We start from the raw sequence: 13,711 nt of genomic DNA on the forward strand, positions 1-13,711 counted from the left end.
GGAAACCAAAATGGAGCCGAATTTGTTCAAGTTTTCGAAAGTGAAATTTCTTACGAAAAATTAATGGTTTATTTGGATTGTACTCCAGTACGGCAAAATTCGTACCAACGCGAAAAGTACTGTACGTGGAGTAGATACTGCCTACGCAGCATGCATGGTTGGTGTGGTTGACATCATTTTGGAAAGATTACTCTTGTCGAGCTCTTGCAACCCCTACACATTCCGTTGTTTTCCAGAAAGAGTATGAACGATTTGTGAGCGACAAAGAAGAAAAAGAGCCAGTAGATTTGAGTGTCTGTTACTGTTGGTACCTGCTTGTTGGTTGAGAGTTTCCTTGAGGTGTCAGCAGATGATGCGTCCCTAGTCTTGCTGGTGATGGAATAAAACCAGAGGTGATTATGCCTCGCACGTCTGCCCGTCGTCGATTCACTGCAGCAAAGCCGTACGATGCGACTGTGGATTTCAGCTCGCCGCAGTTCAACCCGCGGCGTGCCCTGAAAGCCGTGAACCTGAAGCCGCCACATCCCGACGTACCACCGCTGGACAATTTGTCGTCGTATTTAGCATGTGTTACCGGACATTCTACAGGACCGGCGGCGGGTGTAAAAAGTGCCAGTGAGGCTAAAGTTTGCGCTTCTCCCAGCACAAGTACTGGAGAGCAACATAGTGTAGCTGACAATGCTGTCAGATCGGCTGTAGGTAAAGCATCCATCCAGACTGCTGGCACTGGCTCAGATTTGGCCGTGACTAAAGACGGCCAGCCTGTACAAGGCGGCAAGGCTGACGACTCGTCGCTAGCCCCCAGCGGACAGCGTGTGAAGGGCAAGGGATTCCTGCGGCTGAACACCACAAAGGTGCCATCGTCTAGTGGCAGTGGAGATGAGTCGGCTGATGCGGATATTGGCGATGCAGGTGCAGGTTCTGGCACTGCAGACGCTACCGGGACAGCAAGAGGAAACAAAACGCTTGGCGGTGGCAGTGATGGCGTGTCGGCGTTAGCGAACGCGAGTGCGGAACCAGCTCATGCGGACGGCATTGTGAAGCGGAGTTCCGTAGAACTGTTTGACAAGGCTGGCCCAGCAAGCACTGCCGGTGGTACTGGCAGTGGTGGTAGACATCGGGGCGGGGTTGTGAGCAAGTACCGGAAGACCTTGGAGCCTTTCTGCATGAAAGGTATGGCGGGGATAGAGACATGCGAATACAGCATTGTAAAATCGCTGTCTTCTCTAGCTGAGTTTGGCTTTGTTAATAATGCTCTCGCCATGAGCTTTCCATTCAGCCACAGGTCATCACACCAGCAGTGTACTACTAGCTGGTCCTCCATTGTTTTGGAATACAATGTAGCACGAAATGCTTTGCCAACGTTTACCTGTCACCATGAACATTCTAGCGGCACCCCTTGAAAACCGTTTAGACCTGTTTGTTTAAAGCTGGTCTGTGGTTTATGTCATAATTAGGTCAATCTCCAGGATAGCGGGACAGTTTGTACTCTCTGTACTAATATGTTTGTGTGTGTGTCTGTCTCTCTCTCTCTCTCTCTCTCTCTCTCTCTCTCTCTCTCTCTCTCTCTCTCTCTCTCTCTCTCTCTCTCTCTTTGTCTCTCTCTCTCTTTGTCTCTCTCTCTCTCTCTCTCTCTCTCTCTCTCTCTCTCTCTCTCTCTCTCTCTCTCTCTCTCTCTCTCTCTCTCTCTCTCTTTGTCTCTCTCTCTCTCTCTCTCTCTCTCTCTCTCTCTCTCTTTGTCTCTCTCTCTCTCTCTCTCTCTCTCTCTCTCTCTCTCTCTCTCTCTCTCTCTCTCTCTCTCTCTCTCTTCACCTTACTGTGCAGAGGAAATCTCCGGGCCACTTGCTCTGCTCGCCAAGGCTGTGCAAGAGAAACGGAAAGTTCGCGTTCTCATCCGCCGCTTCCGCGGTGCACGCGGCTTCTGCGAGGGTTTTATCACAGCGTTTGATCGGCATATGAACATGGTACGTGCGGTAAAATCCAGTGCTTTCATAGGCGATGGGTTGGTGCTATGTTTGCTGCACTCCACCAATAACAGGTGATTTGACATGGCTGATACTGGATAACACGGTTATTTCGACTGGAACATTATTTTCGGTAATTTCAGTAGAGAAACCAGGCACCTGAATTTAGATTATGTCTAAAAGGCTCTAGAGTGTGCACTGTATGTGAAGGACCAGTGAGCCCTCGGGGGAACTACACTGCTCTGCGTTTTGATTGTGGAGCACCTCTGAAGCGATACTTATGCAATGGTACAAGTACTCCGGAAAACACGTTGTTTGGTTGAGAGCATGTTACAAGGCGGGGGATGCACTGTGCTTGAAAACAGTGCTCCTGACTACAGCCTCCACGGTTGCCAGAGCCCAGGTCTTTAGCGTGGATGTTGTAGTCAGGAGCACTGTTTTCAAGCACAGTGCGTCCCCCGCCTTGTAATATGCTCTCAACCAAACAGCGTGTTTTCAACCAAACAAGGCTTATCTAATGCCAAGTACTCCAGAGTACCACTGAGGGCTGCCACTGTGTGTTTCAATCGCGTATGTTTATCTTTAGTGTAATCCGTGGTCTATACCACACACGACCGGGAGCACAAACTGTCCCTTCTCCCGGGGGTACTCATACAGGCAGGCTGTGAGTGAGTCCCTAGATACTGTGTTACGTTGCAGTATACAGCTGTATTGTCTGGCTAGGTGCAGTGTTACGCTAGTGTGCAGAGATGAGGGCTGTGTTGTCTAAGCGCAGCCTCCCAATACCGTAAAAGTCCGTAAATAAGTACCTGCCCGAAAGAAATACCCCCTTCATTCTTTTGGCTCTGTCTGTTAAAGTCAAGTCAAGCCCGATAAACATACGGCCCGAAATAAGTACCGGTACGATTCGCGCATGCAGCACGTAGCATGTACATCGACATGCAAATGACTTCTCCACTACACACAAATCAGGTCCGAAAGTTAGTTCGTGCCCGAAAGTCAGCATCCGTCCGGAAGTTAGTACGGGTGTGATCACTAAATTCGAAAGTAAATACGTACTTATTTACGGACTTTTACGGTACTTGTCAATAGAACCCGGATGTTGAACCAATAGATTATCTATTATGTAAAAAGAAAGGACAAATCCGTTGATCCCCCAAGCTGCACAGAGTACCCAATGTCAGAGACGCAGCTTAGTACATAGCAGACTCAGCGGAGGACGTTCAGGTGGGTTGAAAAGAAAGGACATATAAGTTACTAGTTATGACTAACAGTCCACCAAGGTACCGAGATAATATACAGTCAGATAGTGCAACAACAAGGCACAAAGCTGACAGGGATATTGATTATTGAGACTTTTGACTACCTGACACCAGAACCTGTGTTCTGTTCAGAGGTAGACCGAGTCCCTTGTGTAGCTCTGAGTATCACTGGAATATCCCTATAGAGCTTATGCGATGACATCATCAGTTGAGAATCTTGAGATGCTTCGGCAAAGTCGTGGCACGGCGATGCACTAGCTAAAGCGAATCCGCCGACTCATGCTGTATGTGTGTGTGCATGCGTGTGTGTGCTTGTGCATGTGTGTGTGTGTGTGTGTGTGTGTGTGTGTGTGTGTGTTTGTTTGTGTGTGTTGTGTGTGTGTGTGTGTTTGTTTGTGTGTGTTGTGTGTGTGTGTCTGCCTGTGTGTATGTGTGTGCATGTATATGTGTGCTTGCATGTGTGTGTGCACGTGTGTGTGTGGACGTATGCTTATCTATGTACTACTCAGATATTGGTTGACGTGTACGAGGAGTACTGTCTGTTGCCATGGCAGGTCGCTATGACGGACGTTCCAAACAAGCGCGGTCGGCACGGGAAATTCCTACCGATTGCTTCGGACGATTTGGCCAGCGCTTCGACTGGTGAAGACTCCGGGGGCATGTCTGCTTGCGAGGGCCTAGCCTGTGAGGCCAAGAAACCTCACATGCAGAGGCAAGACTCCCGGTCTGAGACATTGCCAGCCATTGCCAAGACGCTGAAACCCGTGCTGCGACGCAACACAGACCAGGTCGGCTTGCCATCCTCCGAGTCGTTAAGCCTATCGTCCGCCACTCCAGCGCCGGCGCCGGAGAAAAAGAAGCGTGCTCGCAGCAAACACTTAACGCGCCGTGCAAAGGAACAGGCCGCCATGCTGGCTGCTGAAGAGAAAGCGCAGTCCACAGCTTTGCTGCTAGCCCAGGAAGAGCAAACAGAGGCGGTGGCAATGGACATCGGAACTGACAATGAGTCTGCTAACGAGTCGCAGCCGTTGACAGCTGGAGACGAGCGAGTAGTTGCCAGGAAGACCAGTACCGCCCGCGACCAGCATGCTTTCACCGCTGTGCCTACGTTCGGTGCTGCAACGAGTGCTGTACAGGCGAGTTCCGTGCCATCCTGGCCCTCGGCTGATCCCATTCCAGGATTACATCATCACCATCATTACACACTGCCTCCCGCTGCTGGTAATCCTGCTGTCGCTGGCGGCCTCGCAGGCATACCGGGCCCACTGCCATTGAGGTGTGAAGCTGCCGGTGCAAGCGCTACGACAAACACGGATGGCTTTGCAGGGTCTGGTCACACACGGTCGACATCGGCATCAGCGATGCCGGCAGCGGCGGCGGGAGAAGTCGGTAGTGTTACACCTCAGGCCATTCTCTCTCATCTACTTAGTCGTGTGCAAACTGTCCCCGCAGGCGCTGGCGCTGGCAGCGGGGGTGGAGTGTTAGCTAGCACGGACACACCACTGCTGCGGCGCGACCGGGCTATCTCGTCACGGCCTGCAGCCAACACCGGTGCGCTGGGTCCACCGGGAGCAACGACGACGACAACGACAACTGCACCGCGTAGCGTGGAGACCCCGAACACCGGGGGTGCGCGACGACCTCGAACCCGGCCATCACGGTTCAGCACCCGGCCATCTTCGACGGAAACTGAGAACGCTACGTCCACCACCTCCTCGACTACTGCTGTCACGCCTAGGGCACCAGCAACACCAACCATTGCCCAACCTCCATTACCTGCCGAACAGCCACTGCAAGAGGCTCCTCTGCCGCAGTCGCTGGCACCGTTCCAGCCACCACCAATGTTATCGTCGCCGTCCAACCAGAGTGCGGACAGCTCAGGCGCAGCAGCCATGACTGGATTACAGTTTCCTGCGGGCGGTGCTGCAGATGCTGACGGCAGTGGCGAGAAAAAGGAAGCACCGCCGGTCGAAGTCAAGAAGCCGCGCAAGAAGATCGACATCCAGAAGTACCGCAATCGCCTGGGTCAGAACCTGTCGCCCACCGGCACACCTGTATCTCCGGCACTTACCAGTGCCGTGTCCACTCCCACGTCCGGCGCTAGTTCAGCTTCCAACACACCCAGCGTGACCCCTGGCACACAATCACCGTCGGATGCCATGCTCCAGACGTCTAACAACTCAACGACAGCGTCGGCCTCCATCGGCACTGCCGACGCTGCGGCTACGGACAAAGCTAAAGCGTCCTCGTCGTCTAGCATGACCACTCCCAACGGCAAGGAGAAGTCGAGTGGCACCAAGTCATCTTCCAGCCAGCCCCGCTCCGGCGGGGGACAGAGGACTAGCTCGTCATCATCAACAACTAAGCCATCGTCCGCAAAGGGTAAAGATGGACAGCGCTCCAGTACAGGTAGCGCCAGTGGTGGCAACGCTGCCAGCAAATCCAGTCGGCCCAAACCAAAGCCAAAGAAGATCCTGCCCGAGGCCGCGGAATCTCTCAAGGACCCGCGTTCACCGAAAGAGTCTTGCGAAGCGCCATCGCTGATTGTGCCCGCTTTCGCTGTGCGTTACGCGAAACGAGCCAAGGCAGGTAGTGGTGACGGCGGAAGTAGTTCAAGCACCTCCACAGCCAAGCATAAACGATCGTCGTCGGGCGACCGGCACTCTAAGTCTTCTGTAAAGCCGACGTCTTCATCGTCAACACCGTCCCACGGCAGTGCTTCCTCCAGGCCCTCGACTACGACACCATCTTCTGCTAAGAAAGATGGCTCGAAGAAGGTGACCCCTGAAAAAGCGTCTTCGTCCGCCGCCCATTCCCATCGCCAGCGGCAAAGGTCCTCAAGCGTCCGAACAACGCCGAAGAAGTCCGCATCTACTTCTAGCAACAGTGCGCCTGCGTCTGCTACTACTGCTTCTGTTAATGCTGGTACAGATGAAGTGACTTTCCGTCCGTCTCTGCAGAGTATCCTTGCACAGATCTGTGATGAGGAGAGTGCTACGGCCGATGGCGATGCCAATGCTGCTGCTGTTGCTACGTCCACACCAGCGCAAAAGCAATCCTGCGATGACACAGTACAGGCAGCAGTACCTACTTCTACTGATAACGCTGACAGAACAGCAGCAGCAGCAACACCCTCGTCCTCCTCGGTATTCGCGCAGCCAGCACCTTCCCAAGACTCGGAATGCACACCCAGCATTGCAGTGACAGTAGCTGAACCGTCCTCATCATCGGCGCCCGGAGCCCCAACCAGCGAGAGTACGTTCGTTCCGCCGATGCTGGCAGACCTAGCTGGGTCGGAGAGCAGCGATGTGGATGATTCTGCCACCGCAAAGCTGGCAAAGAAAGCCAGCAGCGCAGTGCCCAATCCGCTGAGCTTACCGGCCAATCGTGACAGTGTTAGTAGTAGACTAACTGCTAGCAGCAGACCTCGAACTCCAGTGAGTGCACCTGCATACAATGTTGCAGTGCCGGCGGTGGTACCAGCAGCAGCAGCATCACCGAAATCACCTTGCCAGCCGCGACCAGGCGCTGTGAGCGCGCCAGGTTATGTCTGTGTCAAGAAGGAAGACTCGCCGAGTGATACTGTTCATGTGAAAACGGAACCAACTTTCGCTACCACCGTCGGCAGCAGTAGCAGTAGCTGCAGTGACGTTTCCACCAATGCTGTTACTGTAAAGAGGGAAGAAACAGCAGCTGAGCAGCCGGCCGGTGAAGAGGCTACTTTAGATATCTTCCAGTCAACGCCCATGGAGAATGAAGATGAGATACCGGGGCTAGGCGATCCCAAGTCGTCGCGTGTCTTACCACCCCGCCATCACCACCGCCACACTGCCTCTGCCTCTACCCCTGGCTCCGGCTCTGTTCCCAAACTGAGCAGCGACAGTGATGACAGCATAGCTCCGCCGGCATCCATCGTCCGCTTTCCTTTCAGGACGAAATGCCGCAGCAAGCGCTCCACAGCCGGCGAGGCGGATTCAGAGAGCAGCAGTGACCCTTCTGACAATGACGGGTCCGATGACGAAGAAGCAACAGCACCGGCAGCCACAACGCCAACAAGAAAAGCGAGCTGTGACAAAGCTGCTGCTTGCACGCAGGAAGATAGCTCATCGGGAGAGCTCACCGATGACAGTGGCAGCGAAGTGGATGCGCCGATGCCAGCACCAGCAGCAGCTAGTCGGTCCAGCAGTACCGCTAGCAATCACCCTAGCGGTGGTGTTAGCGCACTGCCCACCACTGCTGCTGACATGCCGAGCAGTGACGGAGAGATTACGGACAGCGACGATAACAATGAGACGTACTCTGCTGCTAATCGCACTGCTGGAACATCTTCATACAACAACTCATCATCTTCGGGAACAGCAGCTAAGCCTGTAGCAGCCAGCAGCAGCACCACGGCCAGTGGGAACACATCCCCAGGCGTTCGCTACTCACGGTACTGCGACATTTCCAGCACGGAACGGCCGTCGTACGCGCCGCCCTCCACCAAGGAGATCATCCTGCCGCCGATCGTCAAGTCGCCGACCACCGGGCGTATCCGACACTTGCCGTATCGCGACGAGGTCTTCCCGCCCGTCCTCTCACCCAGCTCGTCGTCGGATTCCGACTCGGGAGGCGGGGGACGCTCTCCGGGGGCGCTGCGACGTCGTACGTGTTGGAATGGTGGCAGTTCTAGTGCAGTTGGCGCCAGTGGTACCGGTGCTGCTGCTAATGCCACTGCTAAATCACCCTGGTCTGTGATCGCGGGGCGCGGTGCGAATAGCATCGGCGGCAACGATATGCCGTCAGCATCATCGTCTGCCAATCCAGCAGCCGGTGGTTTAAGTGGATCGCACTCCTCGCAGGACTATATGCACGAGAGCAGCAGTCATACACACTCGCGTCGCTCCAGTCCCGACCACCACCGCCTGCAATCCAGACCAATGTCACAGTCGGACTCCTCTCGTCCCAGTCCGCCGCTGTGCAAACCGCCGCCGCCAGGGTCGGAGCAGCGCGAGTCTCGCAGTCGCTTTGACCGCAGCATGTCGTCGGATAGCAGCAGCCGCACATCCAGTGTGTCGCCCGTGCAAAGAAGCGCTCGCACTCCAATGTCCTTGCCAATAGGCCCTGCTGCTGATGATGACTCTGTACAGCAGCCTAAACCAATCCTATCTGACCTGCACCGCTTTGCTGAAGAGCGCTTTGTACCTTCATCGTCATCCAGGAAATCTTCGCCGCCGCCATCGTCATCAAGGAGGACATCATCTCCGTCGGTCTTCACCCAACCGTCTCCAGTTGTTGCCTCAGCTGCTGCCATCACCACAGCCGCCGGTACTGTGACTAGTGGTGGTGTTGCTGTGTCTCCCTCCATCAGCTCCACCCCGGCGAAGCCAGCGCTTGCCTGGGAGCAGCCAGTGGCAGATCATGACAGTCCGCCGCTGGCGACCGGTGCTGCTGCTGGTGATAATGAGCTGCCGCGTAAAGACCCCGTCTCGTTCATATCCGCCACCGTCTTCACCAGCTCTGCCTATCAGCCGCAGGCCATGCTGTATGCATCAACACTGGCCACCGGTGCGTCTGCAGCACTCTCTGACGCCCCCACCACTACACCAACACTCGCAGCGGCAGCCATGGTATTGCCCGCCACCACCTCTGCCGCCTCCAGTACGGGTGCATCAGCAAGCCCGCAGCAGCTGGCCAGCCCTGGACATTCCGTATCTCCAGCCTTACTCTCCACCACTAACACGGCGGGACAGTCGCCGAAACGCTCGCCGCTCATCCTGCCGTTCAAGGTCACCTCACGGAACCGCACACTCGCTGGACCAAAGGTACACGGAGCTAGCCCGGTGGTAGACGTAGCTACAACGGGTGAGTGTGAAGATGGCAGTGGCACTAACAGCGCCTCTGCGTCGTGTCGTGCCTATGCCGATACTCCATCCGCTGGCGGCGGCGGCAGTGCACTTGCATCCACGTCTCTAATCGCCGGCTACTCGGAGGAGGAGTCCTTTCAAGTGGACATTCCCGTGTCGTTTCCGTCGCTTACAAACGATGGTGGCGCCAGCCATCGGTCGGTGTCCACTGACGATCAGCGTACGCGACCACAGCAGTTACATCTTAAGAGCATGGCTGCATCAGCAATGGCTAGTAGCAGCAGTCAGAACCGTGCTGCCAACACTACCGCCGATCAGCCTGGGAAACGGAAATATTCCGCGTCGTCTTCCAGGTCCAAGCAGCGTCACTACTCGTCGGGTGACTCGGACTATTCGCTGGACTCTCGCCGCCGTAAGTCTGACTATTCACGGTCAACGATAGGATCACGCGGCGGCGGTGGTGGGGGTTACTATTCCAGCGACGACGACCGTCGGGGGTCACGGCACGGAGACGCTAGCCAGTCGTCGAGACGCGACTCCTTTCATCGCGACACTGCTGCCCGATCATCGTCACGGCGAGACGGCAGTGGCGGTGGTGGTGGTGGTGGCAGTAGACGTGACAGTCGGGAACGCGAGCGTGCTTACGAGCGGCGCGGCAGTCGGCACGATGACAAGTACGACGACCATCACCGTCGCTACGACGATCGCTACTCCAGCCGAAGCAGCGCCACGAAGGACGGTCATGAGCGCAGCAACAAGGACGGGTCTGCGTCCAGGACGGCACGTGAGAAGTCCTACGACAGAGATCGGCGTGACGACCGCGGGCGTAGCTATGACGATCACTATGCCGACGATCGCTATAGAGATGCCGAACGATCTCGCGGCGCCAGTGATTATCACCGCAGCAAGGACAGGTCGAAGAGAGATCGCTACGATGCCGACTACTCCACACGCACGGGTGGTGGTGGCAGTGGCGGGGGCAGAGGGGACCGGGATAGAGGCAGATCAAGATCAGTGAGCTCTGACGATGGACGTCGCGGGCGCTATGTGGAGGATGACCGACTGGCCCCGACCACTGCTGGTGGTGGTGGTCAGTATTCGAAGAAACAGCGCAAGCAGCGGCGTAAGGACAAGCGCAAGGAAAAGCGCCAGCATTCACCGCCCAATCAGAGATCATTGTCGCCTAGGCAACGCTCACCTAGGCAACGATCGCCCACACGGTCAGCATCGCACGCTGGTAGCAAGCGCGCGGGCAGCCCCCCACCTCCTGGTCTTACCAGTTCTCGTCAGCGTGCCGCGACTGACTCGTCTAAATACCCGCCGGTACACTCCATACCGAGCAAGAGAAAGCATCCCACCTCTCCAACATCCTCGTCACCCGATCAACGCGAGAAGCGCAAGCAAGGCCGATCACTGAGCACCAGCTATGCCACTGCGGTGTCGAAGAGGGCAGATAAAAAACAACGCTCATCGACTGGTGCTGTTGTCGGGACAACCAGCCACTGTCATCCGTTGTTGAAACACCTAGGTGAGTACACTGATGATGATGACGATGATGATGGCTCAGACTCGGACATCGCACATAGCAAGGAGCAAGCGGAGAAGGCGGCTGAGACCAGTCGCTCTGTCAACCCAACCAGTGGCAGCTCTGCGATTTCTGGCACTGCTGATGCTTCTGTCCAGTCCTGTGGCGGTGGTGGTGGTGGTGGAGTCGGTGATGCTCGAGATGGCCGTGGCGATGGCCAGCGTGCTGCTCGCACTACGCTCAGTGCTGCAGATCCTGCTGCTGCTGGCACTGGCAGTGTAGTGGCAGGCAGTATCACTACACGGGATCATTATCACACTGCACAAGATGACAATGCTATGTCAGAACGCAGCCGATCGCTATCATCTCAACGACACGAGCAACAGCAACAGCAGCACTCTCCGTCACGCAATGGTGCCTCGCTAGGCACGCAGGAAGCGGCCGAAAGCGACGATGTCTGTGTTCAGACGATGGTCATTGAAATGGAAATGTCGCCACCGCAGCAGCAAGGCAATTCGCCTGTTATTTTACGCGCACACCAGCACACAGACGCCTCAACACACCAGCAACATGGTAGTCGTCAGCAACACACAGGCGATACCGCTAGGTATGGTACCTCACTACGTGCACAGCGTATTGGGGCCGCCACCACGTCGCATCTTGCCGACAATCCTGCAAAATCGTCGACTTTGACCGCTCACGATACAACCAGACTTAGCGCAGTGTCGGCTCACACACCACCACCACAATCATCACCAGCAGCACACGCGCTATCCGGTGGTGTCGGCCGCTCAACGAACACTCAGTCATCAGTACTGTCCCTGGCGGCAATGACGGCCACCGTGTCTACATCCGCTCAAACAACCAACGCAACCAGTGGCCATACACGGGCAAAGCCAGCAGCATCGCGCACCGCAGCGCAAGCGACTGAAGCAGTGAAGCCGCGGCGGAAGGCATTCACACCGCCAGAAATCACGTTCGACACGAGCCAGTACCGGACGGTACGTCGGCCCAAGACGGGCGGGAGTGCAGCAGTGGATTTGTCTGCCACCACCACCGATGGCACTGGCAATGACAGTAACGACGAAGAACTGGAACTTCCCACGAGTGCTTGGCTAAAGAAGTTTGCGGAGCGCTGGTGGCACATGCGCGGCTCCAAGCTGACGTTCCGCCGTCGCACCGCCAAGCAGTTGTTTGTACGCGGTGACAATGTTATGATGGTGTCCATCGTCTGAAGGAGAGTCTTGTCCCAACCCTGGTAAGTACTCGTTCTGTCTGTCAGGGAGCGCGGGGGGGGGGGGGGGAAGAATGGGGGTTACAACCCAGGCAAGTACTGTACACCACGTTGTTTTCGGTGTCATTTAAATTTCAGTAATTTCGGTAGAGAAACCAGTCACCTAAATGGCACTGTAGCATGTACAGTAGGTGCAGGGAACCGCTGAATGGAAGAAATAGACGCAAGCAAGCACGGGATCCTATCATTGCCTGACGAGTGCACAATACAGTCAATAGTAATAGTAGGGCTGCAACGGGTAGGGGTTTGGTCGGGTAACGAGTTCGCGTATTTCTGTCCGGCTAGCACGGGTACCCTATTAGATATTTGTTTGACATAGTTTGTGCAGTGAGTGTGCACTTTCGCTGCATTGAAAGTGTATAGTAAGCAGTACTAAGCACATGGCTGTGCTGTTTCCATGCACCGTTGCGAAAACACCGTACTCCCACTACCTGGTCAGGTTCTCAGGAGCAAACTGCTACCCGAATACCCGCTCTAATCACGGGTAGCACGGGTACTCTACTACCCGTCGTTGACACCCCTAGTTCTCTTACCACTCGCACTTTTCCGCCGACTGACTTGACACTTGAAAAGCGCGAGCTTCAGGGTGGAGAGCACTTTTCCAATAAATCCCTAGAGTAGTTAGAAGTGTTTTCCTCTAAGATTTGGGCGTTTGTTGTGTTTGCACGGTGCAAGTCGCGCACTGTGCAGAAACAAAGGTAAAAAATGTGTTCTGCTGAGTTTTACTCGTAAGTGCCCATGCCACAGCCGTCTCTAAGTGTAGCTGCACTGCTTTTCTCTGTGTGTGTGTGTGTGTGTGTCTGATTGTGTTGCTCTACAGCCACCAATAGTGTCGGGTTTGCTCTGCTGCGTGCACACTGCTCCATAGTCGTCTCCTGTCGGGTTTGATTGCAACTGCAACTGGTATGGATTGTTGCTGGTTCGTTTGTTGTCCTTAGCTTGTGTGTTCATTGTGTGCAGCGATGTGTCTGTGGCGTTCTTTGTCCTTGCATCATCCGACGTGCTGGTCTGATTGCGATACAGCCGTAGAAATTCTTGCCGCCGCCCCCGCAACGGCGTGTTAATATATTTGTGTGTGCGTGTGTGGTAATGTTGTCTGTTAGCTCGCCGTGTACTAGTACTAGCACACCCATTGTTGTTCGTGAGGCTCAGCACACATGGACCAGGGTATCTGCCTCGGCCCGTCCTCTTGTTCTGTCTTTTATTTCTCCAGTACAGCTCCTACATGATTTAACAGATACATTTCCAAGTCACTTTCATTCCTGTCTCGTTTCTTCCATACGTTTTATATATTTTTTATGTCATTCTGCTGGCTGCTTTTTAGACTACGGTATTCTCTCTCTCTCTCTTCTATTCTCTCTCTCTCTCTCTCTCTCTCTTTCTCTCTCTCTCTCTTTCTCTCTCTCTCTCTCTCTCTCTCTCTCTCTCTCTCTCTCTCTCTCTCTCTCTCTCTCTCTCTCTTTCTCTGAATCTCTCCTTCTCTATTTTTGGATACATATTTAGAGTATTAGCTTTGACCCATTAGCTACTTAGTGTGGCTGTCAGCATTTCTAGGCTTTCTTTCTCTTTTTAGTCTATTTTTGTCTCGTTGGGGAGGCGCCTTGCTGTTGTAGCTATATCAGGGCACACTGATCACATGCGCACACACACACACGCGCGCGTGCACGCACATACACACACACGCGTGTGCTCGCACATACACACGCACACGTGCGCGCTCATACTTTTCGTTTGCGTAGGTGGTTAGCAGTCCCTTGTTGTTGTTGCTTCTAAAGCGCTGGTTGCGTACCATGTTCCTTTGTCTTGAGCCAGATATCAAT

General features: G+C 54.8%; 1 protein-coding gene across 1 annotated transcript; it reads left to right on the plus strand.

Annotated features, from left to right (window-relative positions):
• The first annotated feature begins 181 nt into the window (after nucleotides 1–181).
• On the plus strand, nucleotides 182–13,711 carry LOC135811263 (pneumococcal serine-rich repeat protein-like). The gene is made up of 4 exons (XM_065324473.1): nucleotides 182–1,173; nucleotides 1,825–1,964; nucleotides 3,736–11,855; nucleotides 12,712–13,711. Exons 1-3 carry the CDS (start codon nucleotides 399–401, stop codon nucleotides 11,830–11,832), a joined length of 9,012 nt encoding a protein of 3,003 aa, XP_065180545.1. The 5' UTR covers nucleotides 182–398; the 3' UTR covers nucleotides 11,833–11,855; nucleotides 12,712–13,711.

The sequence above is a fragment of the Sycon ciliatum genome, chromosome 3, assembly GCF_964019385.1.
Source record: "Sycon ciliatum chromosome 3, ocSycCili1.1, whole genome shotgun sequence".
Classification (NCBI taxonomy): domain Eukaryota; kingdom Metazoa; phylum Porifera; class Calcarea; order Leucosolenida; family Sycettidae; genus Sycon; species Sycon ciliatum.

Coding starts and splice junctions, on each gene's coding strand:
- LOC135811263 (XM_065324473.1), top strand. CDS start 399: ATGCCTCGCACGTCTGCCCGTCGTCGATTCACTGCAGCAAAGCCGTAC. Junction 1,174..1,824: donor GGAGCCTTTCTGCATGAAAG/GTATGGCGGGGA, acceptor CTTACTGTGCAG/AGGAAATCTCCGGGCCACTT. Junction 1,965..3,735: donor TTGATCGGCATATGAACATG/GTACGTGCGGTA, acceptor TGTACTACTCAG/ATATTGGTTGACGTGTACGA.